Below are 27827 nucleotides of genomic sequence, written 5' to 3'. Positions count from 1 at the left end.
GTGTCTCTAATAATATAACACAAAATCATATACACTAAAAATTAAATCTATTTCACAGATGTTCATTTTGAAAGCACTACTTAGGAATAGTTACTACCTTTTCTCCTCAAGCTTTCTACATTGCCCATGATGACTTTGTCAAACCCTAACCAAAGTAATCTTAGCACCATCAGTGGTAGGTGATATAATTTATAAAGAAACAGAACCTGAGAGAAGCTGAACAATTTACCCAAAGCCACAAAGGGACCTGGTATCAGAGCCAGGATTGCAAGGTAGGAATTCTTGGCTCCTAGTCCTGTGTTCAGACAACACCTCTATTTCACATGGCTGGAATAAGCAGAATGGGTGTGGTTTCCTACTAAAAGAATACCGCCATCTTCATTAGGCTCACACAAAAATTACTTATTATAAGGAATTGCTAGTGAGTCATTATTTCTTTGACTCTCTCCTATTTCTCATTATCTCTGGAGTATGGACAATTGAAAAGAGAGACTCTCCCTTTCAAGTCATTTTTTCCCCGATACATTCTATCTAAGAAATGCTGATGGGCATGATTAGCTTAATCGAGAAAATTCTGGTGTGTGGTGGTGTCTAATCCAAAAGTGTTGAACAGGTCAGTTTAAAAAAAAAAAAAAAAGGACATGTCAAAAAATAGCAAAAGAAAACTAAAGTTTAGGTTTGTGAAAATATTCTTTGTATTTATGTGTGTATTCACCTGGGTTGTGGAATGTTCTCTATTGAGAAGACTTCTAATCCTCTTCATTTGGGGGCTTTTTCAGTTTAGCTGGGATGACAACTATTTTAAAATATATAGAAACTTTTTAATCTAAAATTTCTGAACTCCCTTAATTCATAGATTTTTACAGAAATTTAAAATTAAAGTGCATATGGGTGAGAGGCCATAGTAGATAAAGGAATGTGGTGAGGGAGTTGGTAGTTTGGGAAAATATAAGCTTTCCAGTTTCTGTCCCCATACTTTGTCAATTGTCTTCTACCCTGACAACCTCATGCCCTAATCCTCCCAACCTCTGTTGTAATCCAGCTAATCTGCTTGTCACTGTCCTCTCCCACATAGATTTTGCTCATTCCTGCCTCTGTTTCTTTTCTCATCCCTTTCCACCCACCTAGAATGTTGTCCTTCCTTGATGCCTCATACCTTCAACTTATACCCACTATACATTTTTTTCCTCTAAGATCTAGTTCAAAAGCTATTTTCTCCAGGAATAATTTCCCAGTTCTATTGAAAAAACACCCCCTTTCTTCCCAATAGAAAACCTACCTCATTCTTCATTCGGTCAGAGCAGATGCTTTCTATTTGAACCATAATATTACACACATATTAGAATATTACTTTCTTATTGCTCTCTTATTGTTTCATTTTTGGGCCTGAATTTGTGATTTAATTAATATAGGAAAATTCTTGGGGAAGCAATTTCCTTCATAAAGGCAGATGGGTAGCTGGTCTACAAGTTACTGTCTTTAGAAAGATGCCTGGAACATGACACTTGAGGTTATGGGACTTGTCCACAGTCACTGCTGCCAAAATGAGTTAAAGGTGAGGCTTAAAATTCAGGGCATCCTTCCTCTGAGGCTGCTTTTCCATCTTCAGAAATACACATACATACATATGTACACATGTGTGTATACACATACATGCACACACATATATGTTACCTCCTACTTGATTTTAACTCTCTCAAGAAATTATTTTTGATTTCTAATATGCCTCTAAAGTTTAGTGTATTTCACACAGGATTGCAGTAACTTATTTGACTCTCCATCCCCTTTAAAAAAAATTGAGAACATTTAAAGGAAATTTTTTTTGAAGGCTTAAACAATTCACAGTAATAAGCAGAAGTTGTAAATAGCATACTCTGGTTTAATATAAGGAAGAAAGATCAATTCCAAAATGGAATCACATCTTTAGAGCTGTCCAGAGGTTGGATAACAATTTATAGAAGTCACAAACATTGGTCATACTTTAAATTGTCCTTGGTGAGTTCTCAGGCTCTTTCCAAATGTTGCATTACATTCCAGGATTTGGATTATAGAATTCTCACTGGATATGGTTTATAATCAAATGCATTGTGTCCTACTGTTGATGAGATTTGAATAAGAAATAATTTAATTTAATTCAGCTCAAATCAATAAACATGTGAAGCATCATGTTTATTGAGAGAAGTGGCTAAGTGGCCCAGAGGATAGAACGTGGATTCAGGAAACCACAAGTTCAAATAGGACCTCAGACACTCACTAGTTGTGTGACCCTAGCCAAGTCACTTAACTCCACTGGAGAAAGAAATGACAAATGACACTTGTATCTTTGCAAAAAAAAAAAAAAAAAAACCCACATGGGAGCCAGATACAAACAAATAACTGAACAACCACAAATTAAAAAGCTATGCCAGGTCTTGGTGAAACAAAAACAAGAAATAACATGATACTCTGCTCTCAAAGAACTTTACAATAGTGTGTGTGTGTGTGTGTGTGTGTGTGTGTGTGTGTGTGTGTATGGATGATGAGTTGATAAAACATATACATAGATAATACATATTTAGAGTGACCGTGTGCACTGATTCTTATGGTGAACTCATTAAACCCTCAAAAATTTTTCCTTTAAATTTTCTTTCACTTTTCCAAAAAAGGGATGGAGAGTAATCGTTAACAGATAAGTCACTTGCAACACTGTGTGCAGCACACAAAACTTTGGAGCAATAAAAAAAGCAAATAAATGAATGGAAAATATTTTTAGTTCACTATCATAAGGGTTGGGACCTTAGAAAGAATCAGATTAAACTCTCTCATTTTTTACATAACTGGGCATTGACAGATTAAGCGATTGGCCCAAAGTCACTCAGAGGTCAAACAGCACAAGAATATGAACCATGAGTTTTTTATCATCATCACCCCTCTCTTCTTTTTGTTTTTAGATAATAGATTTTTACTCACTGAATCTCTTCCCCTTCATCTCCCTGGAAGCCATTCTTTATAACAGTAGTATTGGACTCAAAATAGAAACAAATCTCTGAAGTCATCATGAATTAACATCTATTTTAATTGTATTTTCTTTTTTTGTTGTTAATTTTTTTGTTATATTATTTTATTTACTTTATTGAATTTCTCAATTATATTTTAGTCCAGTTGGGTGCATACAGAATTTTTACAGGATTTATCAGTTTGATGCACCTGAAATATAATTAATAATTTAAAATGAAGAAAAAGAAAAAAAAAACCTCTGCAAAACTGATTGTTTTTAATAACAATGTTCTTAAGCTATGGACCCTATACTTTTATAGAGGAGTAAAAAGAGGAATCTCCTAAACATACCTTAAACATAAATTGTTTCTGATTTTGCATCACATAGATTTGATTGCTTTGTGTTTGTTATTCTTTCCATTTACATTGTTATAGTCATTGTGTTTATATTATTTTCTGGCTCTGCTTATTCCATTTTGCATGGTTCATAAATCTTTCCATGTTTCTCTGTATTTGTTATGTTGGTAGTTTTTTTTACTGCCCATTAATATTCCATTATATTTATATACTACAATTTGTTTAGCTATAAATATCTTGGTGTATGAGGAGTCTTTCTTTTTTTTAATCAATGACTCCTTGGAATTATATAGCTAGTAATTAAATCTTTGGCTGCTTTAATCACTTTATTTGTATAATTCCTCCACTAAAAGAATATCAGTGTTCCTATATCTACAAGATGATTTCTCCTATGATAACTCTTCCCATATTTTGTCATTTGGGGCAATTTTAAGGGTGTAAAGTGAAGTATCAAGATTGTTTTGATTTGTATTTCTTTTATTATTGATGATTTAGAATATCCTTTCACATGACTGTATTTTTTGATAACTGTTCATGTCCTTAAATCAGTTGTTTATTGAATGACTTTTGATATTATTTTTTTCTGTTGTCCTGAATCTTGGATATAAAGCATATATTTCCTTATCTCAGAAATTTAATATTAAGATTGCTTCCATTTTTTCAGTTTTTCAGTTTTCCTATTGCTTCCAGTAAATTTCTTCCATTTTCATCCTAAATCTATTTCAGATTCGATCTATTGTAAGGTCACCATCTCCCATTACAGAATATAATCCATGAACATGCTATTCAGTGGGATCTCTTTCCTATATCGGTTCAAAATCTCCCCCTTTCTTTTTTTTTTAGTCTTTGTCTTTGCCACTTCTCCTATAGCTTTTTTTTTTTTTTCTTAGAGACTTCAAGAGCTATTTTCTCTCTTTTATTTAGCCATAGACTAGATATATCCTCTCATTCTGAAATTTGCTTCCGAAAAGTACATTGATTTGCCAGAACAAATGAGGATATAGTATTTAGTTCTTGGAATTTCAAATCTATTCCTCCACTATCACTTCCTTTATTTCTTTAAGTTCTGCTATCATCTTTATCTCTTGCTATTTTCTTTAAACTCTTAATGACTTATTCTTATGACTTATTCTTTCTTATTTTTTTCCTTTAACAATCTCTAGAGATGGGTAAGTTTATCTCATTACTTAATTTTTTCTTGATATTTTATTTACCTACTTTTAGTGTTTCTGTTTTTTGGAGTGTTTTCAAGTAGAATAACAAGCTCACATTTGTATTTCTCCCCTATAGCAAAGCTTCAAATGATTCTTTTTTTACTCAATACCCACCTTTTTAAAATTGATGATTGGTCTCAGATTTGCAGGATCTTTCATTTTGGTTGCATCTTTTGAATATCCAAATGTTGTTCCACTCCCTTCTATGGTCTTTGGTGGGTGCCAAATAGTTCTGTCTTAATTGAATTTCCTTTATTTTTGAATGTCTTTTTCCTTCCCCAGTTGCTTCCAGAATTTGTTATACATCATTCGAACTATTCAATTTAAACACTAAATATCTTGGAGTTTGAAGCATATTTTTTTCCTTTGGTGATAATATGTAGATTCTGTTGATGGGTGTATTACCTCCTATTACTACCTCCCCTCCCCCTTCAAAATTTCTGGGCAGTTTAGTTGCATTCTTTCTTTCCTTGTGGTGTACATGCTTCTTGACTTGTCACATTTTTCTTAGAGGTAAATGATCCTTAATTTTTAAAAAACTATATACCCATTCTATGAGATAAATGGATTCTGCTTGCTCAGAGAAAATATCTTTCAATGTTATTACTTTTTGCTTCTTTCCTATATTGTCACCTTAGACTCAAGTCTTCATATTCTGTTAATTATTTATGTTTCGTAAGACATAAATTCTGCTATTTATTTCCTTCTCATTTTTCTCATGAGTTTGACTTCTCTCTTAAATCATTATGGAATGTGAGCTGTGATTTAATGTTCTTTTGGAAATTCATTGGTTGTTCCATTTCATATTGGTTCAATTTGCTTTGTCTTGCAATATGTATTTCAATAGGTTTGTAATCTCTTGGATATCTTGGTACTCATCTTGTCTATAAATTTTTGCATCTTCTTTACTGAATTATTTATGTTCCAAGTTTTTATTTCATTTTCTTTTTGAAATATTTTGTTTTTAGCTCTGTTGTTTACTTTCTAATTTCTTTATAAATGTCTTTATAAATAAGTTGACTCACAGGTCTAAATTAAAAGGTAGTCTCAACTTCCTCCTACTTTGGAAGTTTGTTTTTCACTGGTCTTGGTTCTTTTCCAAAAAGATTCTTGGTGGAGATAGGACTTGTCCCAGCTGAATTCCAGTTTTCTTTACTTCAGGCTCAGTACAGCCCTAGTTCCCTGCCCTAGATCACCTTTTTTCTCTAGTGCTGAGAGAATGAGTTTGCATTTGCTCCTTTTTTTGCAAATTTAGGGGGTATTAAAATCAGTGTTCTGGGCAGAGTTTCTATTGATCTGTCATTCCTCCTCCTACTCACAGTGCTGAGACCTAATGTTCTTTGATAGTTGCAACAGGACATTGGAAGATGGTAAAAGTGGGGTATACCAGTAGAAATTCTTCAGCAGGAGGGAAATCTCTGAGTAGGTCAGAAAGGTATATTTATGAATGTTGCCAGAGCTAGAGGATATTGGTGAGAGGTGCAGAATAGCATTTTCCATGGCTAATCAAGGCTGTTACCTTGTTGGCCTTTTTTGCTTTTTGTCCTATGGATTCTGCAGAAATTGCTCTAGCTTTTTGGAATTTTAATGATAGTCAGTGGGGACTGAAGAAAATATTTAATACTTCATCTAGTGGATTATGTGGCCCAGAAGTTTTACTTCTCTCCTTTGAAATAATTTAAAATCATTTCTTTAGTAATAAGTGCCAAATTTTTGCCAGAAATGACAACCAGGATCAATGGTTTGCAGACTCTACTCACTTTCTTTTTCCTCATGTGATATTTGCCTATTTTTACTATACCTTATTTCTTCTCTACAATTTTTCAATATAACAAATTGCTCAACAATAGCAGTTATCAGTTTTTTCAGTATACTGGCATATAGTTCTTTCAGGCTGGAGATGAGTTTATTGAAAATAACTAGGAATTATTTTTAGAAAATCCTTTCTTATTTGGGGTTTGGGCAACCTATTAACTACTTTTGTACCACTGATTTTCATTCAATGGTTATTCTCCTTGGCAGAAAAAGGAAGATTTGAATATTCCTTCCTTCTCTCTTTCACTCATTATCTCCACTCAATCTACCTAGCTTTGCAAAATTTTACCCTTTATTGGATTTTCCTCTTGCCATAGTCTAAGTTAATGATTGTATCAATCAGGACAAGTTTATTGAATTATAATGGTCCTAAGGTTATTCTTAAAGGATCATGCCACACTTGTTTCTTCCTTCTTATCTCTTCTCACTTTCATTTTTTGTGTTTGTCTTTTTCTGGAGATGATTCATCATTTTCTCAATTGATATTTACTTTTCTGTATCCAGAAGTTCCAGGCAATTTTCTTGTAATATTTCTTTGAATTGTTGTTATTCTTGGAGCATAATACTCAGATTGTCTCTACATATGTTGTCTTCAAGATCAATATATTTTGTTTGAATTGAGAGAGTGCTTTTTTTTTTTAAAGTGTTATTGATTTTTACTTTTCTTTTTCTAGATTGTCCTTTACTTCTGTGGATTCCTAATCAGTTATTCTCTACCTTGCAGATTCAAGTTTTCTATTCTGCTAATTATTTCTGCTGTGCAGATCAAAAATTCTGCTCTCATAATTCTCATTTCTCTTTTAAACCACTTACAAACAGTGTGTTGTTGTTTCATGTTCTTCTCAAATTCAAAGTAGTCTGTCTCATGAAGGGTTGAGTCATTTTCCTTTTCCTTTGGTAATATTTATTCATAGAGGCCTAAATTAGTTTACCAGGTCTGTAGGCCATATTTCCTTTTGATGTTAATACTTTCTTTGTTAGTTTATTTGTTTATGTTCAAGGTCTTTGAATTTTCTTCTTTCTGAGATCTCTGATAATTTCAATTTTACCCTTTAGATTACTTTCTAACTCAGTCTTATTTGATGGTGGGTTCCTTCAGGGTTGGATCTCAAAGCATCTTAGCATCATCCCAGTCTAACTGTTTGCTTCAAGTGACTCTTCTGGTGATAGAACTGGCCACAGATGAAAGCTGGACTCTTTCTCTCAGACTTAGTGGAGTGCTGCTTATCCCTTCCACCTGTCTTTTCATGCTTCCTCTCTTCCTCAGTTCCCTGTCCCTGAAGTTTAAAGTGCTTTTGCACTGGTGCTATAGCCAGGCTTGAGTTCTGTCATTTGTAGCTCCCAGCTGGGAGTAGAAGAGATGATTTAGAGTGTCTTGGCATATGTTTAGAAGTCTTGCAGATGTCACTTAAAGATCTAAATTAGTTATTGTGTAGTGATCAATTGCAATTGACTTAGCTCTTTTCAGCAATACAATGATCAGAGACAATTCCAAAATACTCATGATGGAAAATATTATCCACCTCAACAAAAAAAAAAAAAAAACAAAAACAAAAAACAAAACAAAAAAAAAAACTGATGGATCCTGAATATAGATTAAATCATATTATTTTTATTTTCACTTATTATTTTTTTCATGGCTTCTTCCTTTTACAAACTGTAATTATTTTGCAAACTTTTTTCTTTCACAACTTGACTAGTATGAAAATAAGTTTTACATGATTACACATGTAATCATCTTAGAGAGGGTAGGAGAAAATTTTGAACTCAAAAAAGTTGAATATTTAAAATTGTCTTTACATGTATTTGGAAAAAATAAAATACTATTTAAAAAAAGATCTAAGCCAATGAACTTTTTGTTTCTTCACATCAGACTTTGGAATTGATCCCACAGAAATACCACAGAGAAAGAAATGAATTCAAATTAGACTGCTTAAATGCCAATGTCGAAAATTTACTACTCAGTTAATAGGATTTTTATATTCAGCTTTCCCTCTAGGAATGTCATTTCTATTATCAAATAAAATATAGAGCAACAAAATGCAGCCTTTTCAAAGACTGAAAAAGTCTGTTTCATTCTTTAGTAGAGAAAGTCTATAAGATACCTAGGTACCTAATGGCTGTAGACTATTCTTGAAACCCTATTTTCATTTAATAAGATAAATGACAAAGAATTAGTCAAGAAAAGCATTTGCCTGATTGTTTTATTCTACTATCATTTATGTTATAGCAGGGAAGTGTTTCCCTCTTATAGTACTTCATTAATAATAATAAGTAGAAGGAAAAATGCCCCCCCTCCCACAATGTGACAGAAGAAAATATTTGTGGCTCAGAGGCTTTCCTGTCAGTGAAAGGGCTGAATTAGAAATGACTTCAGTCATTTAATTAATTTCACAATGGCCCAGAAAGTAATGACTCTCCACTAGTCCTCCTAGTAGATCCCTACTTCACCCCTTCTAAACAAAAAAATTTTTACACTATTTTATAACAATTTCAAAAGAAGTTAAAATAGTGGCAAAGGATTGAGACTGGATAGTTAGGCTCCTTGTAAAGAAATGTGATTTATCAGTTCACCATTTTATCTGTATACAGAAGCATCAGTAGGATCTCATCAGAGAAATTCTCTTCAGATAAGATTCCATAATGAATATTTTTCATGATGTTGGAGATGAGCAAATATTTCTATTTGCTTTAAATTAGTAATCATAAGGTCACTGTAAACAATTATCTCATTTGTTATATCATTCAAGGAATTTTTGTATAATTCTGATGCAGATATAGGAAACATCTTAATGGAAGAAAGTCATTATAGTGCGTAAATTTATTAAATCCCTTCCATATGTCAGGCATTATGCCTGGTGTGAATCCACAAAAAGGTATAAATAGTCTCTTCTCTCAAGAAGATTACATTATAAAAGGGGAGACAAACAATAATGAGGATAATAATAATAAATTAGCATTTACCTAGCACTTATTACATGCTAAGCATTTTACAGATGATGATGATGATTGCCTTCTTTCTCGAGGAGGACTAAAAATGACATCGCTACATTAGAGTTGGGCTACAGTGTGTACAATCAGACCAAATGCATTTGGAATGTTCTGCCATAGGCTGGGCACAATTAATCCCTATGAAAATTTAGGGTTACTTCTCTAACTTTGCACATATCATGTTTCCTTTGGGTTAATTCAATTCTACTTTGCTCATAGAACACAACACTTTCTCTGATGAGGGCATGCCATGCTGGCAGTCCTGTGCCAGGGTCTCCCATGTTATAAAAACATTCTAAAGTTCTTAAGAGAGACTTTGAGACTGTCTTTGTATCACTTTTTCTGACTACCATGTGAGCAGTTGCCCTGTGTGAGTTCTCCATAAAACAGATACTGGGTTAAGTATTTTACAAATATTATCTCATTCAATTACCATGAAAACCCTGTGAGGTAGATTCTGTTCTCCATTTTATAGCTGAGGAAGCTGAGGAAGCTGAGGAAACAGAAGTTAAGTAACTTGCTAGCTGGATTTGAACTCAGGAAAATAAGTCTTCAAGATTTCAGACCCCAGTGCTCTATCCAACAAGCTATCTGGCTGCACCTGATAAGAGAGCTAGGTATGAATAAGATATAAAAGTCTTAAGTGACATTTTCTGTTATTAAAAGCTGAAAAGTGTACTAAGACTCTATTTTATTTTATTTTATTTTACTTTTTGGAGAGCAGATGAAGATAAGCTTAGAAAGAAAGGCATTAGCAGTCAGTGGGGGTGGGGTGGGGTGAAAGAAGCCTCGTGCAGAAGGTGGGATTTAAACAAATCTTGAAGTAAGAGAAAATAAGAAGCAGAAACCTTCTGCAGACATGGGGAACAATAAATGTGAAAGTCAAGAATATAAGAAACAGTGTAAAGAGATGGAATATAAGGAACAGCAAATAGTGAGCAGGTCAGAGGGGCAGGGTTATAGATGTGTAGGGAGAGGGGGAACATGTAAAAAAAGACTAGAGGATGGAAGGGATTAATTTGTGAAGAGTCTTAAACATTAAAATAGAAGGCTTTATGCTTAATCTTGGAAGTAATAGGAATTTTTTAAAAAAAACTAAATAGTAAAAAACAATAAGCATAATGGGATTTTGTCTTCACCATCTTCCATTCAAGTGATGGGAGGGAAACATGGCATACTCTGGAATATTGCTTATAAAAGTCTGTTTTTTATAATACCCTCTTCAAGGATGGCTTTAATATATACATAGACAGAAATTTTATAGGAATATTTATATGAGAAAATAGGCATACAGATCAGTAGTTGTTCTGTTGATCTTCCTTTCTTGGTAATTATTAAAATGTTAGGTTTCTTTTTTAACCTTTATCTTTCTTTCTGAGGGACAATACTTCAAGAACTACAAAACTGTTATATTCAGCATGATCTATTTCAGCTGCTTTTTCCTTTTCCCCTCCCTTTTTGGGTTTTGTTTAAGCTTTTAAAAAGATATATGTAATGGAAATATGCTAAAAAATTGATTGTATATGGATAACTTAGATTGCTTACTGTCTTGGGGAGAAGAGAGGTGAGGAAGGGAGGGAGGGAAAAAAGTTGAAACAAACATCTTATGTTAAAAATCATCTTATAATCAGAAAAATAATATACCATTAAAATACAATTTTAAAAAAGGAATATATACTGAGAGGGTATAGTAAGAAGACAGTATAAAAATGTCACATCCTATAGGTACATGGTCTATCTAGGAAAAAGTAAGTTCCAACAAGTAGAGCCCATGAGGCAAAGGGTTAACTCAAATATCCTGATTGGATGAAAACTCTTCTCTTTTCATGGAGTCTTTTTTAAATGATTATGGCTCTTTTCCTGGGTCTTGGGGGTAGGGGCCCTTGCAGAGTTTTGAAGTCATACTTCTTTCTGGCTAAATGCATTATTTGTCTTTGTGATAAATGTATCACATCTCTCCACATACCCCTTCTTCATTCCATATAAAACTGAACTTATTTGTTAGTGTGAGAATTATTCTTCCAATTGTATAGTTGAAGAAACTGAAGTTTGGACATCTTAAGCAACTTGCCCAGCTAGTAAAGTGGGGTTTAAATACAATTTCCTTCTCTTTTATGGAAACTTGCTCTTTTAACATCCTCTCCTTGGTTTTCAAATATCCTTATGCACTGCCTTTGTCCCAACTATGAAAAAATAATGCCCTAGATTTCCCCCTTTCTTTTACTACTATCTGACTCGTAATTTCAACTGTGAAAAGGCAATCATAATAGCACTGGTCTTATATGTGTATTTGTATAGACACATATCTACATGTTTATATACACATATTTAGTAGGTTTTTTTTTTTTCTGATCCTGGCTCTTTTCAATTTCTATCTCCTCTCTTATTTTCATGACTATAACCAAATGTAATACCTTTATTTACCTTGATTCTGAAGAGTCATAAAAGTTTCTGTACTTTTTATCTGCCTATCTTCTCTTTGCTTGGATGCCACTGCTTGGTTAAGTGTTTCATTGAGATTGCTTTAAACTGGTCTTACTCGCCTTTGTTTTTCTTCTTTTATTATGTAATACTGCTCATAATCTTCAACAGTCCTCTGTGAGATTTTTACCAAAAAATGTATCTGCTAAATTAATTTTGCCCTTGACTGCCAGAGCTCTCCATGTAGCAATTAATTAAGACAAGTTTTTTTTTACAACAGTATTTTTAGATTCTTTTGATCTCATTATAACTGATCTATATATTAACTTTCACATAAAATGATTGTAATTTGTTATCTTAACTAGCTCAGCTAGGTAGTAAAGTGGCTAGAGTGCCAGGTCTGAAGTCAAGCAAATCTGCGTTCTCAGACATGTAATAGCTACATAATCCTAGGCAAGTCATTTAATATCTATCTGACTCAATTTCCTCAAAGGCAAAATGGGAATAATTATAATATCTATCTTCATAGGGTTGTTGTGAGGATCAAATGAGAGATTTGTGAAGTGCTCAGCAAAAGTCTGAAATGTGATAGGTGCTTAATAAATATTTATAACTTTCTCCCTTATTAACTCAAAGAAAAGTGCTTATCAGGAGAAGCAGACCCAGACTGAGTAGTCTTATTTCAACTCTGAGAAATAGTTCCTTTACTCCACAGAGTGGCCTTTGTTTTCCTATCGTTTTCTGGATTTTATATTGTCTTGTCCTCTAATTCAATATATCTTATTTGTGAACAAATAGTGTTGGCAAAATTATACATAAATAGCAAATATAAATTTATTCTAAATATGTGAACTTTAAATTGACATGATAAATCTGATTTTATAAATAAATTCTGTGAGTCTAGGAGATTAAAAATTAAAATGTAACAATGCAAACCTATTCTAAAAGGCTACACTTACCTAACATGTTAAACTATATTAATTTTAAGTATTAATCAGTTTCCATCTACTAAAAGCATGTTTTAACCCTGTTGACTGTTTTCATTCCATTTACTATTATATAGTTCATAAGTAAGGATGAAGGGCATAGGCACAAAAATTATGAAATAAAGAACTTAAACTGGCTCATGAAGAGGGTATAATCAACTTAAGAACAACTGGAACCTTGATACAGTACTGATCTACCTCAATGAGATATAACGACTAAGAAGAGACTAGTCTAACAATCCAGACAGGTAAAAAACCAAATAGATGAAAAATAACTATGATCCATATTATGAAATGCAAATGTACAGGTACATATTATCTTGTCCAGGTACTTCAGATGAGCAATAAGGTGGGCTTAGAACTGCACAGGGGACAGAAAGTAGGCTTGGTTCCATGGGGAAAACTGTAGTAGTTTCACCAGTTCCAAGCTAGCATCTAACAAACACCCATCTACTTAATGCCAATATTTTTCTAGTGCTGCAAAAACAGACCATTACAATGAATTCATTATAATTTCTACACAATCAAACCATGAGTTGCTCACAAGGCAATGGACCAATGCATGATACATGTAACAGACTACAGGTTACATAGGTTATCAATGACAGCTTGTGATCAAGAAGTATCATGAAAGATGTCATCAATAACATGCTTGACTAAGAGGAAATTCATGGGTCAATCATGAGATCAGAAAAAGGAATAAGAGATGCACTGATATTGTCAAAATATTAACAAAAACTACAAAACAAAAACCTAGAGAAAGGTCATGATCACTTTGGATGGCTCCTCCAATAAAGAATGTGGATGAGACTTACACAGGATGAGAAGGTATGAGAGGCTGTAAAATGCACCAGTGAAAATACTATCCATTTTTATCAAATCAAAGATCCATGAGAGTATCAAAGTGTAAGTTGAAAAGGATACCTGAAGTTCTATGCAAACAAATTCCCTAAACTTGAATGGTCTCTAAAGTGACTAAGTTAAAACATTCTCTACATTACGTCTCCTCTAACCCCACCAATTTTCAAGTGTTGTTCAAATCATAATGTGTTCTTTGTTCATTTCTGCACACAGTTTTGTTGAGATATTGTTCCCAAGTAAAACTTATTGGCCCTCTTGAAAGTTCACCAGCTGCAACCCAGTGATTTTGATGGCCTAAGGAACAGCCTTGGCATAGCATCATGGAGGAGCCTGTGGCTTTCCTCTCCTTCTTCCAGCTGAGATTGGTATGTTGATGCAGAGGGCCCAAAGAAGATACAGAAGGAGGGAAATTGAAAAAATAATAAACAATAAAATATAAATTACACAAAGCATTCACAAAGCCATCATGATTTTATTATCTGGCCTTGAGAAGGAATTTTGTATTTTCTGTCAAACTATGCAAAATATGCATTGTAAACATTCTGCACCCCCAGCTCAATATTTTCTTTCATGACTCAGAAATAGAAGAGCTGTGTAATGGGAATGTCGATGACAGAGGTTCTTAACTCTGATGGCACAAATCAGGATTATAGTACCCCCACCACAGGAAAGATTCTTGTTAAGCAAATGAAGATAGTCTTTATTTTAACTCAATGTATCAGTATTTCTCATCTTTCTATTTCTTTCTTTCAGGATAATTTTTGAAGCAGCCGGCTGATTTTGCACATATTTAAATACTTGATGGTTTTCATAAGAGATAGCACAATGTGAATAAATAAAGGGCTAGACATATCAGCCAAGAAGAGATGGGTTTTCTGATTTATACTAGCTTAAGTAATGAAGGGCAAGTCAATTAATCCTTCAGTGCCTTAAGGGAACTCTTTAAGACTCAAAGATATATATATCTTGTTGCCATTGTATTGGTGGAAGAATTTTCTATACCTGGAGTTCATCACACTGATGAAATCATAAGTCTGGACCAGAAAAAGCTACCAACATGTACTTTTATATCTTTCCTTCTATTATATTAATATAAAAAGATAAATTTTCAAAAAGGGGTTCAGTCATTTCAAACTAATTTCAATGAAATTTGTTATATGGATAAATTTAAATTTCACTAACTAAATAAGAATGATTACTTTTTGTTCAGTCTCCTACATTGGGCTAGAACAACCAATATTATGGGCCTAAAGGAAGTTTAGACATAAGAAAAGGTTATATATTTTTTTAAGAAAATGCTTCTTACTAGAACATTTTATATGGAATGCTAAATTAATCTTAAAAGAGTTGTTTAATTCTTGGGCTATAGAGAAGCAAAATGACAAGTGAAATGAAAACTAAATAGCATCAAGGATAAAAGTGACTTGTCAAACTTTGTGAGGATTAATTTTAAAGCTACCCCCTACCTTTGTGAAAGCATTTCCCTCCTGTGATGAGGGATTCTGCCAAATATTTTTAATGCTCCAATTAAAACCTGACCTCAAACTTCAGGGAAAGGCTCTCATATTCTTCTCAGAGCTTCACAGGCAGGGGCAAAAACATCCTGGCTGGAAAGGCTCAATCTTAGTGATTTGCCATCTTTGGATTCTGAAGTTCACTGTGACAGGGCCAAGTCTGTATTTAATATTGAGCATGCCTGTCTTTCTATGCTAGGTAAATCTAGCACAGGGATAACTTTGTACACAAACACAAATGATTGACAAACGGACAGAAACCTGCTCCCAATACAAGCAGACTTACACAATAGTTTTCCCAATGTAAAAAAATGATTTCTCCACAAATTCACGGACACTGTGGACTTCCCCAGTAGCAATGACAAAGTCTTCTGGTTCATCGGTCTGCAACATTAGCCACATAGCCTAAAGAAAGAAAAATAAACCCAAGCTGAGCATCTCATTAAGTGGCTTCTATCTTATATCATATGGTATTACTGCATTTCTAATGTATAGATAACTAGGTATGGTTTCAAACAACAAGGAAAATGTGCCTGACTTCCATACAGGGTGATAACCGGTTTCAAGTAGAGCTCTGAGGAGAATTACTTCAATTATATCACACTGAAGAAAGAGCAGTTGAAAGACTTTATCTAATTTTCTTTTTGTTTCATAGCTGGAAGACAGGGGAAAAATAATTTGGAAATAAAAGGGATAGTCCTTAAAAGAAGAAATTACTTTGAACAGCAAAATAATTACTTTTAAATTCCAGGAACCTAACATTGAAGGATTTTGTAACACAAAACCAGAAATGTATAATAAACTGTGGTACTGAGATTTTTAAAAATGAAATTGCCTAATAGTCACAGAAAAAATAAAAGTCATTTATTGTACAGTTAAATATTTTCATAAGATAACATTCATAATCAGGTGTTCTTCCTGCATAGACATATATCTAAGATTAAAGGTAATATTCCACAACACACACAAAACTATCTTCTCCCTTCAAATAGAAATGAAATAAAAAACCCAAATATATAAGTGGATATTATGAGACAAAATAGTAGCAAAAATCAGAGCCAGTTTCAAACTGACATGCTTAACTAAAATGGTAATTGCTGTAGCATATAGATTTATAATCTTTCTAGTATCAAACCATCTTATTGACTCTAGTGGTTTTTATATTTGTATTGTATTGAGAAATAAGTTTTTTTTCCTTTGAATAAGGCTCTATTTCTCTGAATTTGTGAGTTGTAATGCATTTGCAATTATGAGCTGTTAAAAAAGTAAAGAGAAGAAAGAATTTTTTTCAGGTTACACATGTAGAATCATTTTTTAAAAAACATTTCTAAAATCATATAAGTCATTTGAGAGAGAGAAATCAGAACAAAAGGGAAAACCACACACACACATACACACACACACACACACACACACACACACACACACACACACACACAGAGAAAAAAAGGTGGCAATAATATACTGCAACCTGAATTCACTCTTTATAGTTCTCTCTCTGGATTGGGATGGCATTTTCCAACCAAATTTTAAATCAATGAATTTCTGAGAACAGCCAAATCTATCATAGCTGATCATTACTAATCTTGCTATTGCTGTATACAATGTTTTCTTGGTTTTGCTTGCTTCACTCATCATGTAAATTTTTCCAGATGAAAAGTCAAATTTTCAATGATTAATAATTATTATATGAAACAATAAAGAGACCCATATTCATACCATAACCATCCATCAACAAACATTTTGAAAAACCTCAACAATCCATCTTTTTCTTTACACAATAAAAAAGACAAAACAAAATAACCCCACCTTAACAAAAAAAAAAATCTTAAAGAAAAGCAATGTTAATAGGTGTTTAGTTGCTAGTGAATATTCTCCAAATCAGTTTATGAAATCTTTGAGAAGGATCAGTTTCTCTTTGGACATGCCACCTGAACACTTTAATTCCTTTTAATCTAAAGTGACCATGTCAAGTTCAAATAAAATAAAATCAACCATATTCTCAAAAAAGTATTGTATCTGAATGTCTTCAGTAACATTTTGTTTTTGCATTTTTCATTCGTGGAGGATTTTAGAAAACCATGGGAGACAGATCACTGAGCCATATTACATATGACCCTGACGTTATCTTCAACTTGATATTTTGACTATATAATGAGAAGTTGGGACTTAAAGGAAAGGACCCTGATATTGGGAAAGATTGAAGGCAAAAGAAAAAGGGACGGTAGAGGATGACACGGATGGATAGATAGATAGATAGATAGATAGATAGATAGATAGATAGATAGATGGAAATAATGAACATGGCGTTGGTTTTGTTTTGGGTGAGGCAACTGGGGTTATGACACACACAGATATTAAGTATTAAATATCTGAGAGACTGGATTTGAACGCAAGTCCTCCTGATTCCGGGGCCAGTGCTTTATCCACTGCATCATCTATTTGCTTTATGAACATGAAGTTGGACAGGAATTTGATAGGTAGTAGAGTATAGGAAGATATGATGTGCTATAGTACACAGGGTCATGAAGAGTGGGACAAGACTGCATGACTAAACAATAACAACAACAGTGTAGGAGAAAACCTGGGGAAAAAGTGCTCTCTTTATCCTAAAACTACCTAGTTTGAATGGCATATAAACTTTGAACTATATCTCTTGCTGTGAAAAATTGTTCACATTTGAACAGATCTAACTATCTTTTCTCATCCAGTATATTTTGATCAAAAAGAATATTGGGAAGGTGGGAGGCTGGGATTGGGGAAGGTTTCAACTTGTTGGTGGGAGAAATGTGAAGATAACTGGTTATGTTGGGCCAGCCTCTCTCTAATCAGTTGACTTTACCTGACTACCAACCCCTATGTCCCACAACCCAAACCCTAGATTAGTACTCTGATATTTAAAATATTTAATTCACTAAAGACTTTCAGAGATAGTAATAAAATAGTAAATTACAGTTTGGAACAAAGTTTATATTGACATGTTACTTTAGCATCAGATGAAGGAGGACAAACAATAATTAAAAAGCTACTATTCTTCAACTTGCAATTATTACAATTAGAAGAAATTGACATAAGGCTTTATAGACCACTTGGTTTGTTCTTTTTTTCCCCCTCAAATACTTCATAATGTTAAATGGATATGAAATGAAATAGCAAAAGAAATCACATAATTACATGAAAGAAAAAAAGGCCTACTGAAAAAAGGAGGAAACATAACATTATTCCTGTAAATAATGTTTGTTACTAATTTTTCAATTAGATAAAATCAATCCAGCAGTTACAGATGGTTTTAAATACTAAGCACACACGTTTCACTGATACTGCTTTTGTCAGCCAGACAGAAATGTATCTTTCTAGAAGGTTCTCACTTTCACTACAGTAAGTGCCAAGAATCTTATTTTTCCATCAGACTATTTGAGGCCTTTGACCTATCAATTTCTAGGCATTTCCTTTAAAGTTCATATTGTACCAGACTTCAGGCTGGGAATGAGAAAGAGAGGGGGATACACAACTCCAGATTTATTTGTCATTACCAAATGGTTTGCTGGTTTTCACAGAGGGGAAAAACTTTGTTTAAATTTCCACTGAGTATAATTAATGGTTATTGACTGGTAAATGAAGAACAGGTGACATTCTGAATTAGAAGATAAACGATCTTGTGTTCTAGTGTGATAATGGGTTAGTAATTTGCTACAAAGCTGAGGCCTAGTGCATCCCATCATAATGCTAGATCATGTCCAGGACACAAAAGCCTCTGTGTGAGAGGTATTCATCCATTCACCTCCGTATACAGCTGCAGAAGTTGCTTTGGTCCATTTGTTCTCTGATGGACGGCACAACTGAGGCAAAAGTTCACCAATTCTCATCTTCCTGTTCACATGCTGAACCACATGACCCATGACATAGCCTGGGCCACAATCTGTGATAAAATCACTGCTTTGCTCTGGCTTTTGGATATCAGAACTTTTCTGTGGTCATATGTCATAGAAATCTCCCTCCCACATAGCCCTACTTCCAAAAAATGAGAAGGAAAAGGATGGGGTCCAAATTCCCTCTAGTTCTAATATTTATATAACCTATATATAACCCATTTGGATATTTCTGCATATAATAATTCAATTACTTTAGCCACCTACTTATTTTCATTCTTGATTCTGATTATAAGATCAAGTCAAAAAACATTTATCTTATATCAACTACTAAGGAGAAAAAAGTGCTTGAGAAATGCAATAGACTTCAGGTTTTTCAAAATAATATAGTATCCTTTATTGACAAATGTATAGAACAACTTTTAAATCAAACCACCCCTTAAGGCTCAAAATGTTGATATACCCTTGGGATTCCTTACATTTTAGATTTGAATACTAATAGATAGAAAAATATTGAATGAAAAAATGATTGTGTTCAAATATATAAAACACGTTTGTTCTACAAACTTAAATTATGATGGTAATAGACTATTTTCAATTTTTTATTACTGATAATGAAAAGTAATTTTCCCATAATGAACAGTTAATTTTCCAAATGAGGAATACAGGTAGTAAGCAGAATGGATAAATATGAAACAATTTCCACTTAAGCTAATGTTCTTTCATAGTAACTCTTCACTGGTGAAGGAGAACACCTGAATCATATTGCCACAGCCAACTAACTGCTCCCTATTCTGTGCATGCCTTTTGGATTGTGGGGTGTGTTTGCCTCCAAATTCTCAGGTCTACAATTGCTTCCACTTCTCCATTAACCTCCAGTTCAGCATACAAGCCAGAAATACTTATTAACTGAGCTGTCATCCATGAATAACAAGATTTGTTAATCAAGGTTATGTTTAACTACGTTTGATTCCCGTTTTTTAAGCTTGGTGCTTCTGTGTTGTATAATTCTGAAAACAGTCAATGCAGAAGCTATTTATTTTCCAATTTAGTGAGGAAGTTTCCAAAATAATTTAAATCTAATTGATCTGTGCTTGGTTTGACTTAATACATTATCTTGCATGAAGACAAGAAGAGAAATTGAGTCTATGGTTTCAATGGTATAGGGAGCTCCTTGAAAGGAACTCCCTCTGATAACACAGGCCAACATCTTTGCAACAAAGGGTCTTAGAATGAGGGGTTTTAACCTATTCTGTGTCATCAATCACTTGGGAAATCTGGTGAACCCAAAACAATTTATTCTCAGAGAAATGTTTATAAATATAGGTATAAATATCTATGTAAAATACATAGTTATATAAGAAGCCAATTATATTGAAATACAGTTATAATTTTTTCCCATCCAAATTCGTATATCCTCCTGATCACAAGTTAAGAACCTATCTTAGAGACTTGCTTCATGTATTGAGAGGTCAATCATCTTACCCAGCGCTACATAACTTATTGACCTTAGAGCCCTGTTCAACCTGGCTAAAGACCAGCTCTCTATCCATCATACCATAATACATCATATGCTAATTATTATATAAATGTTTGATTACTTGAATCTAAGGTGAATTACATACATTCTGTTTCCCTCTCTCATTCACATAAGCTTTAATACACTAAGACTTTTGGGATACCCTGTATATTCATACATTTGTTTGTTCAGTCATTTCAATCATGTCTGACCCTTTGTGATCCCATTTGGAGTTTTCTTAGTAAAGATACTGGAGTGGTTTGCCATTTCCTTCTCCAGCTCATTTTCTCAGGAAACTGAGAAACAGGGGTAAGTGACTTGCCCAAGGTCACACAGCTAGAAAGTGTCTGAGGCCTGAGTTGAACTCAGGTCTTCCTGACTCCTGGCCTGGGCACTCTACCCATTGTACCATCTAGCAGCTCATATATTCATACAAGGATACATACAGATAATGCTAGCCTTTTCTCTTCTCACAACAGGTTTAACTTTTAAGGTTGTTTTTTTTTTGAGATGGTAGAAGCTTATGTTTTTTATAAAATAACACCTTTCTTAGAACAGTTATATTTAGGATTTTAGTGGTTCCATTGTTTTAGATATTGGCCCTCTGTTTTAGGTATTTGGTGACCTCTCAAGATGGTTGGAAATCAGTGGGTGTGAAGACCAAGTTAGCACCCTGGATACCTTAGAATCAGTCAGAGTCAGGACAAGCAAAAGTCTTTATTCTTGGTCTTTTGGGTAGCAGTCAGGGGACTGAACATAGGAATCTCCACACCTTCTTTCTCTCTCTCCACTGCCAAAAAGTGACTCCCGCTTGTCTTATTCCACCCTCTGATCCCTTTCACAATTCTCTGTCTACACTCACAGATTGAACCAGCACAGGATAGTGGGAAGGGCCATTCTCCAAGCATATGCTAATAGAGTATTGTCCAATTGATAATTAGCCTTAAGTGCTTGGACCTCAGTGCATCAACTCAGTTTCAGCCCTTTACAAGTACAAAGTAGTCACTTTTTCAGATTCCCATTCACCATCCTGGCTTCATTTCAAATAGGTCCCTATCATATCCAAGGCATGGTTTCAAAGAGTAATGGGCAGAAAAAGTACCTGCCAGAAAGAAAAAAAAAAAAAACCCTGTAGACCCGGTAGGCCAAAGAAAGAGAATTTTATTTTTTGGGATGCTGTTTCTAGTAATTCCAACTAGAGACTGAAAGTGAACAATATGATAGGGTGAACACTTGGCAAGTCTTATACTAGAAAATAAGAGGGAAACCTAAGAGGCCTATTCATGCTCCAAAGAAGGTGGAGTGCTACATCGTTCTGAATTTTACACTGATAGCCTTATAACCATCCTTGGTTATAACCATTTTATTTATATATATATATATATATATATATATATATATATATATATAAAACCTTACAACCATCCTTGGCTAGTAAATGAATTCCTCCTAATTCTGTTTTTCCAAACCATTCAAAAGGACATTCCCATTAGAAAGGGAGTTGAAATGGAGAACTTTATAAATAAGTCAGTCAGGGATAGCTTTGCCAATAAAACAATTGTTACAGTTCCAACATTCCAGATTTCAATAAAAAGAAAGGTGCTAAAATTCAGAAAGATGATTAGCCTTTGGTAATTTTGAGGGGAGTTATAGTAGGTTCAAGATCCAATAAATACATAAATTATGCTATTCTTTACTTTGTCATTCTGCAGAAGTTGTCCTTAAAATTATCAAAGATATTAAATAGTCTGAATTAGTCCTTACTAATAACATATTTCCTGGGTAAAAGGTATTTATATGCAGGAAGCAAAATTAATGAACTTACGGCATGAGAGGATGGACTAGTCAAATACTGAGAGAAAAGGATAACTGATGAGAAAAGGAACTGCTGTTTGTTCCAATGGTATTTTCAAGATAGCAAGAGAAAGTAAGAAAAGCTCCCAGCAAGTTAGATGAACCCTCATTGGCAAACCTATAGGAGGACAAAAATATGAGCAATGTGTCCTGAGAAGGATTGCAATATGCATTTTTGGAGATAATGTAAGATCACTGACAGTACAAATTTGAGTAGAACATGATAATTTGAAGAATATGACTAGTTCATAATAAAATTGATAGAAAAGACACTATTTAGACACTTTATTTAATAGCATCATTGCAGACTTAACTCTCTTGAGGAAAGGTGATTGACATTAGAGAAGAGGGATGTCTTATAGCTGAATTTTGCCCAAAACTTGTACTTTTTTCATTTGAATCTACCCATTATCATGAGTTATCTTTTTTAGTTATAACAACTAGGAGAAACAAGTATTGAGATAAACTAAACTTAGAAACAGATATTTAAATAGTTGTGTTAAACTGTTAAACCAAGATTTTAAAAAAATGCATATCCAATAACATTACTAATATTTTGGAGTAAAAAGGTTTTTTGAACACCTAATAGATATTATTTTTAAAAAATATCTAAAAATCCTAGTTTTCTTTGAGTATAGTACATGTAATATATAATTTATGAATATACATATATTGATATATTATGCTGAAAAAATTTTAATAAGAGTACATGATCAAAAAAGTTTGTAAATAATCACTGTAAGTAGTACTGAACTCTGAAAATATCTAAGACTTGACATTTGCAAAGATATTTCATAATGAATACTCTATAATCAATTAGTATATAGTATACTAATGATTATATGCATTATAAAGCTCACAGAAGAGTACTCTACTAACCAAAAGTTTTCTTATGCCACAATGGATAACAAGAGATGATAAAGAGTTTCTGGTGCTGTGTGCAATGAAATTTTTACTATCTGCTTTCTGAGAGTCAATGAAACATGATATAATCAATTAGCCTTGGGAATAATAATGCTAACTACCAGTGTGACTTTGGACAAGTCACCTAACTCTCAGTTTCCTTATATGTAAAATGAGCTGGAGAAGAAAATGACAAACCATTCCAATATCTTTATGAATAAAATCCCAAATGGGATCACTAAGAGTCAATCAACAAAATAATAAATTAAATGATTTGTTGCAATTGTCAATTTCTGAGGTGTAAATGGTCACACTGAAAATTTAACAGTCAGCTTTCAGAAGCCCATTCAAACTGAATGTAATATTCCCCTGGACTTTTCTAACTGGGTTTTAGTTGAAACCTCTCATATGTACTGTCTTCCTCATATGATATGAAGTCCTTGAGAACAGGGACTGTCTTTTCTATTTGTATTTTCAGAGTTTAGCAAAGTGCTTTGCATATAGCCCTTACTAAATCCTTGTTTACTTCATTTGTGATTGAAGATATCATTCAAATAAATATTTCCAGTAAAGTATTAGTAAAGGAATTTTAAAAAACCAAATTCTAGCCTTAAGTCTTGTAGATTTTGTCATTATTTGTCCTTTGTTCTAAGACATTGTATACATATTGTATACATTGTATACATGTATACATATACATATTTCTCCTGGCAAGATTTCTGCAAGTATTTTAGGGATTCCAAAGAACAGAAACAGGAAAGGAAAAAACATTCTACAGTCAATCTTTTCTCACCTAAATAATATTTGAGAAGAGCAAAGTAATACTAACATACTAAACTACTGAAGATTGTGAAAGAAGAAACACCAGCACATATTAATTTTAACAAACAACAAAGACTTCATTTCCTTTTCACTAAACTGTTATTTTATATTATCTGAATGACTAACTGATGCTTTATCTATATAATAATTGACATTCCTATAGCAATTTTACATTCATTACTTAATGATATATACAGAATACATAATATATAAACAGAGAGAGTTGTAAGGAACTCTTATTTTCTATTCCTTTACTCCCTATTCCAGCCAGAGAACAACTTAATATCTGTCAACTCCAAATTTGGCAAGTTTGGGGATTAGGGTCTGATCTTAGAAGCAAATGAAAATTCCTAGGCTGATGCAAAAATAATTAAGAACTTTCACATTTTTTTCCTTGATAGTATTTTATTTTTTTCCAGTAACATGTATAGTTTTCAACATTCATTTTTGTAAGATTTTGAATTCCAATTTTTTTTCTTCCTCCCTTCCTTCTCCCTTCCTCAAGATAACAAGCAATCTGATATAGGCTATACATGTACAATTATTTCAAACATATTTTCAAACATATTTCCATATTCATCATATTGTAAAAGAAAAATCAGAATAAAAGGGAAAAACCACAAGAAAAATAAAATAATGAAAATAGTATGTTTTGATCTGCCTTCAGTCTCCATACTTCTCCCTCTGAATGCAGATGGAATTTTCTATACCAAGTCTATTGGAATTGTCTTGGATTATTTTATTGTTAAGAAGAGCTATATCTATCATAGTTGATTATTACATAATCTTGCTGTTACTTTGTATAATATTCTCCTGATTCTCGGCATCAGTTCATATAAGTATTTTCAAGCTTTTCTGAAATCAGCTTATTCATAATTTCTTATGAACAATAATATTCCATTACATTCATGTACTATAACTTATTCAGTTACGCCCCAATTGATGGGCATTCACTCATTTTCTAAATCCTTGCTACCACAAAAAGAATTGCTACAAATAGTTTTGGACATGTGGGTCCTTTTCCCTTTTCACAACATTTTAGGCTCTTATGTAATATAGAAACCTTGGCTGATGACCTTGTGTTCACTTTTACAAGCATCACTGATCAGCTGATTGTATCAGGACCAGATGAACACTTTCATGGAAGCATCTTTGAGCACTAAACTATGCCTTTATGTACTCAGAAATATCTCCCACTGCTAGCTATTGGAAAAATGTGATTATAGACATTATAAAAACCAATGAATGGGTTCTAGTCAGTTGGTCAATAAAGTCAGGAATTATGGGAATATGTATGTGTGTATATGTATGAGTGGGTTTCTTGGTAAGTAAGATTCTATTGTGGGCATCTGCTGTGTTACATATGCTCTTCAGGCTCATATTGAGGTCCATAGAGTCTTTTAGCACAGATTGGCAGGCTGTGATGAACTAAGGCTTATAAAATTCCCAAGTCCCCATCTTTCAAGAAACAGGAATGTAACAGAAAAGCTTAGTCTAGACTAACACTATTACTTTTCTTACTTGTCGCTGGTGTCCCTTGTTGCCTAAATTCTTTGCCAAGATTCTGACCACTGCTGACCAGTCTCTTTTACAGGTTTATGAAACCTTGAGACTTATCCTGTATTCCTGATTTTATCTGGTTTGCTTTCCAAGATTCTGAAGCTTCTGCTTTTGTTGACCTTTGAAAAATGCCTCTAAAGTGTGGTCTCAGCCATCTCAGTTGGACTTTAGCATAGCTCTTTTGCCATCCATGCCTTGGCATGATAAGCTATAACATAACCCAACTATATATCCATCTTAACTTTCTTGATGAACATAACAGATTCTTTATGATTTGCTCAAAGGTGGCCATTTCTTTTGAAGATAATTGGGTATGTTTCCTCTAAGAAAATTCCATGAAGGTCTCCCTGATTTCCATGAAAAACAGCACTGTTTTGTGCTCATTTATCAAATCCTACATAAAATACAGGTAATGGAGTATTGAATTGCAATTAAGAGCACCAAAGAAATTACAGAAAGATATGGGAGAGTGAAGTGGAAACTGAGGAATAGATTTGTAAGGTGGAAGAATTAGTAAATGTGTTTGAATGACAAAATACATGAATGATAATGCATTAACATTTTAAATAGGGCAGGTAGGGGAATGGTACTATTATATAGCATATAAATGATGATTTAGGTAGCAATTTCTATTTAAAATTTTAAAATGTTTTATCTTAAGTTTCTGAAGCACCCAGACAATTCTTGATTTAGAATTTAGACAACTTTAAAGATGGGGAAACTGAAGTAAAGAATTTATATAGTTCATTTAATAAGAGTTTATGAAACAGATTTCAACTTCCCTAATTTAACTATAGGATACAGAATATCTTACATTCATCTATGAAACACTATCCAGTTTAGATCATAAACTGTGAAGGAATGGGTTAGGTCTGTTATGTGCTGGTGCAGCACTCGATATTATATACTGAGAGAGCTTATTAAGTTATTTTAGAAGATGATACTATATGCCCCAAAGGCAAGGAAATGTATATATAACATGTATGCACAAATATAAAAGAATGAATAAACATAAGAATGTTTGGTAAGGGAGGGGGTCATTACAAAATTGAATACCACCTATCTCATGATAGATAAAATAGGAGCCAATTATTTCTATGTAATTATGAAATGACTATAATTTTCTTTAGTGACAATAATACTTAAGTAACACAGCTGCTGTTGCTTCATCTTGTAGCTTTGAAATAAAGTTGTTTAAAATCTCTTTAACAATGTGCTGTGAAAATTTCACTCTCTCACACCAACCCCCAGCAAACCAAATGGCTCAAGGAATGGCCATTGAGATGTGGAAACTTTCACTCTCACTACAACTTAAATCTTGTCCCTACCACCCTGTTTCTTCCCTACCCCCACCACCTAAACTATCTGCCAGAAGCTTGGTTGCCTGCAGTTTTAACTCTTCACTTCTCCCAGGTGTTCTTAATTACCTGTTCACACCTACAGGGTCTAGACCAGTGGTGTCAAACTCAAACAAAAAAGAATCTCTGCTACCACTTACTGACTCAGAACCATAAATGAACACTATCTATATTGTATTACATTTTATTTACTTTATTAAACATTTCCCAATTACATTTTAATTTGGTTGGAGCTTGGGACTTTTTCAGGCCCATGATGGCCAGTAGGCCTTGAGTGTAACAATTCTGGCCTAGAGAAACAAGGTTAAGATTTATTAGTACCTCAAACAGAGCCTGGCTAGAGGAGGGAAGCTGGTATCAAAGTTATGTTTGATGTTGGAGCCCAAACTCTTGTTTGAATTCTTGAATCTCTTTAAACCTTTTCTCTTTGTCTGGATTCCTTTGTTTGCAGTTTCCTTGGATCTTGGAACTTGGGACTCTCTGACCTTAAAAACACTGTGATCTTTAAAGTTTTACCTGATTACCTAATTCTGAGCAATATCTTGTCACCATCTGAACTTCACATCTGGTTATAGATTTCCCTGAACACTCTTTTTGCCTGGCCTACCTGAAAAAGCCTACTGTAACCTACAAGTGCAAAAATGTTTGTGGCAGCCCTTTACCATACATATAGCTGACATCATTACTCCACAACCTTTGTTCCTTTAAAGACTGCTCCATATGTCACCCAAGTCATCTATCAGTTGCTAAGTCTTCTTTTTAGCAAAGCAATTAGAAGGGTAGGAGAAAAAATCTGGAGTGAAGAGC

The 27827-nt window shown here is 33.5% G+C and overlaps 1 protein-coding gene across 1 annotated transcript in view; it reads right to left on the bottom strand.

Moving 5' to 3' along the window:
- Positions 1-27827, bottom strand: part of GMDS (GDP-mannose 4,6-dehydratase) — a 751186-nt gene that overhangs the window by 129578 nt on the left and 593781 nt on the right. Inside the window, exon 8 of the mRNA XM_074270339.1 lies at positions 15422-15540. Coding sequence (XP_074126440.1) covers positions 15422-15540 — 119 coding nt within the window. The remainder of the gene's footprint in view (positions 1-15421; positions 15541-27827) is intronic.

The sequence above is a fragment of the Sminthopsis crassicaudata genome, chromosome 1, assembly GCF_048593235.1.
Source record: "Sminthopsis crassicaudata isolate SCR6 chromosome 1, ASM4859323v1, whole genome shotgun sequence".
Taxonomy (NCBI): Eukaryota; Metazoa; Chordata; class Mammalia; order Dasyuromorphia; family Dasyuridae; genus Sminthopsis; species Sminthopsis crassicaudata.
The sequence above is the reverse complement of the archived record's forward strand: the minus strand, read 5'-3'. Positions and strand labels throughout refer to the sequence as shown.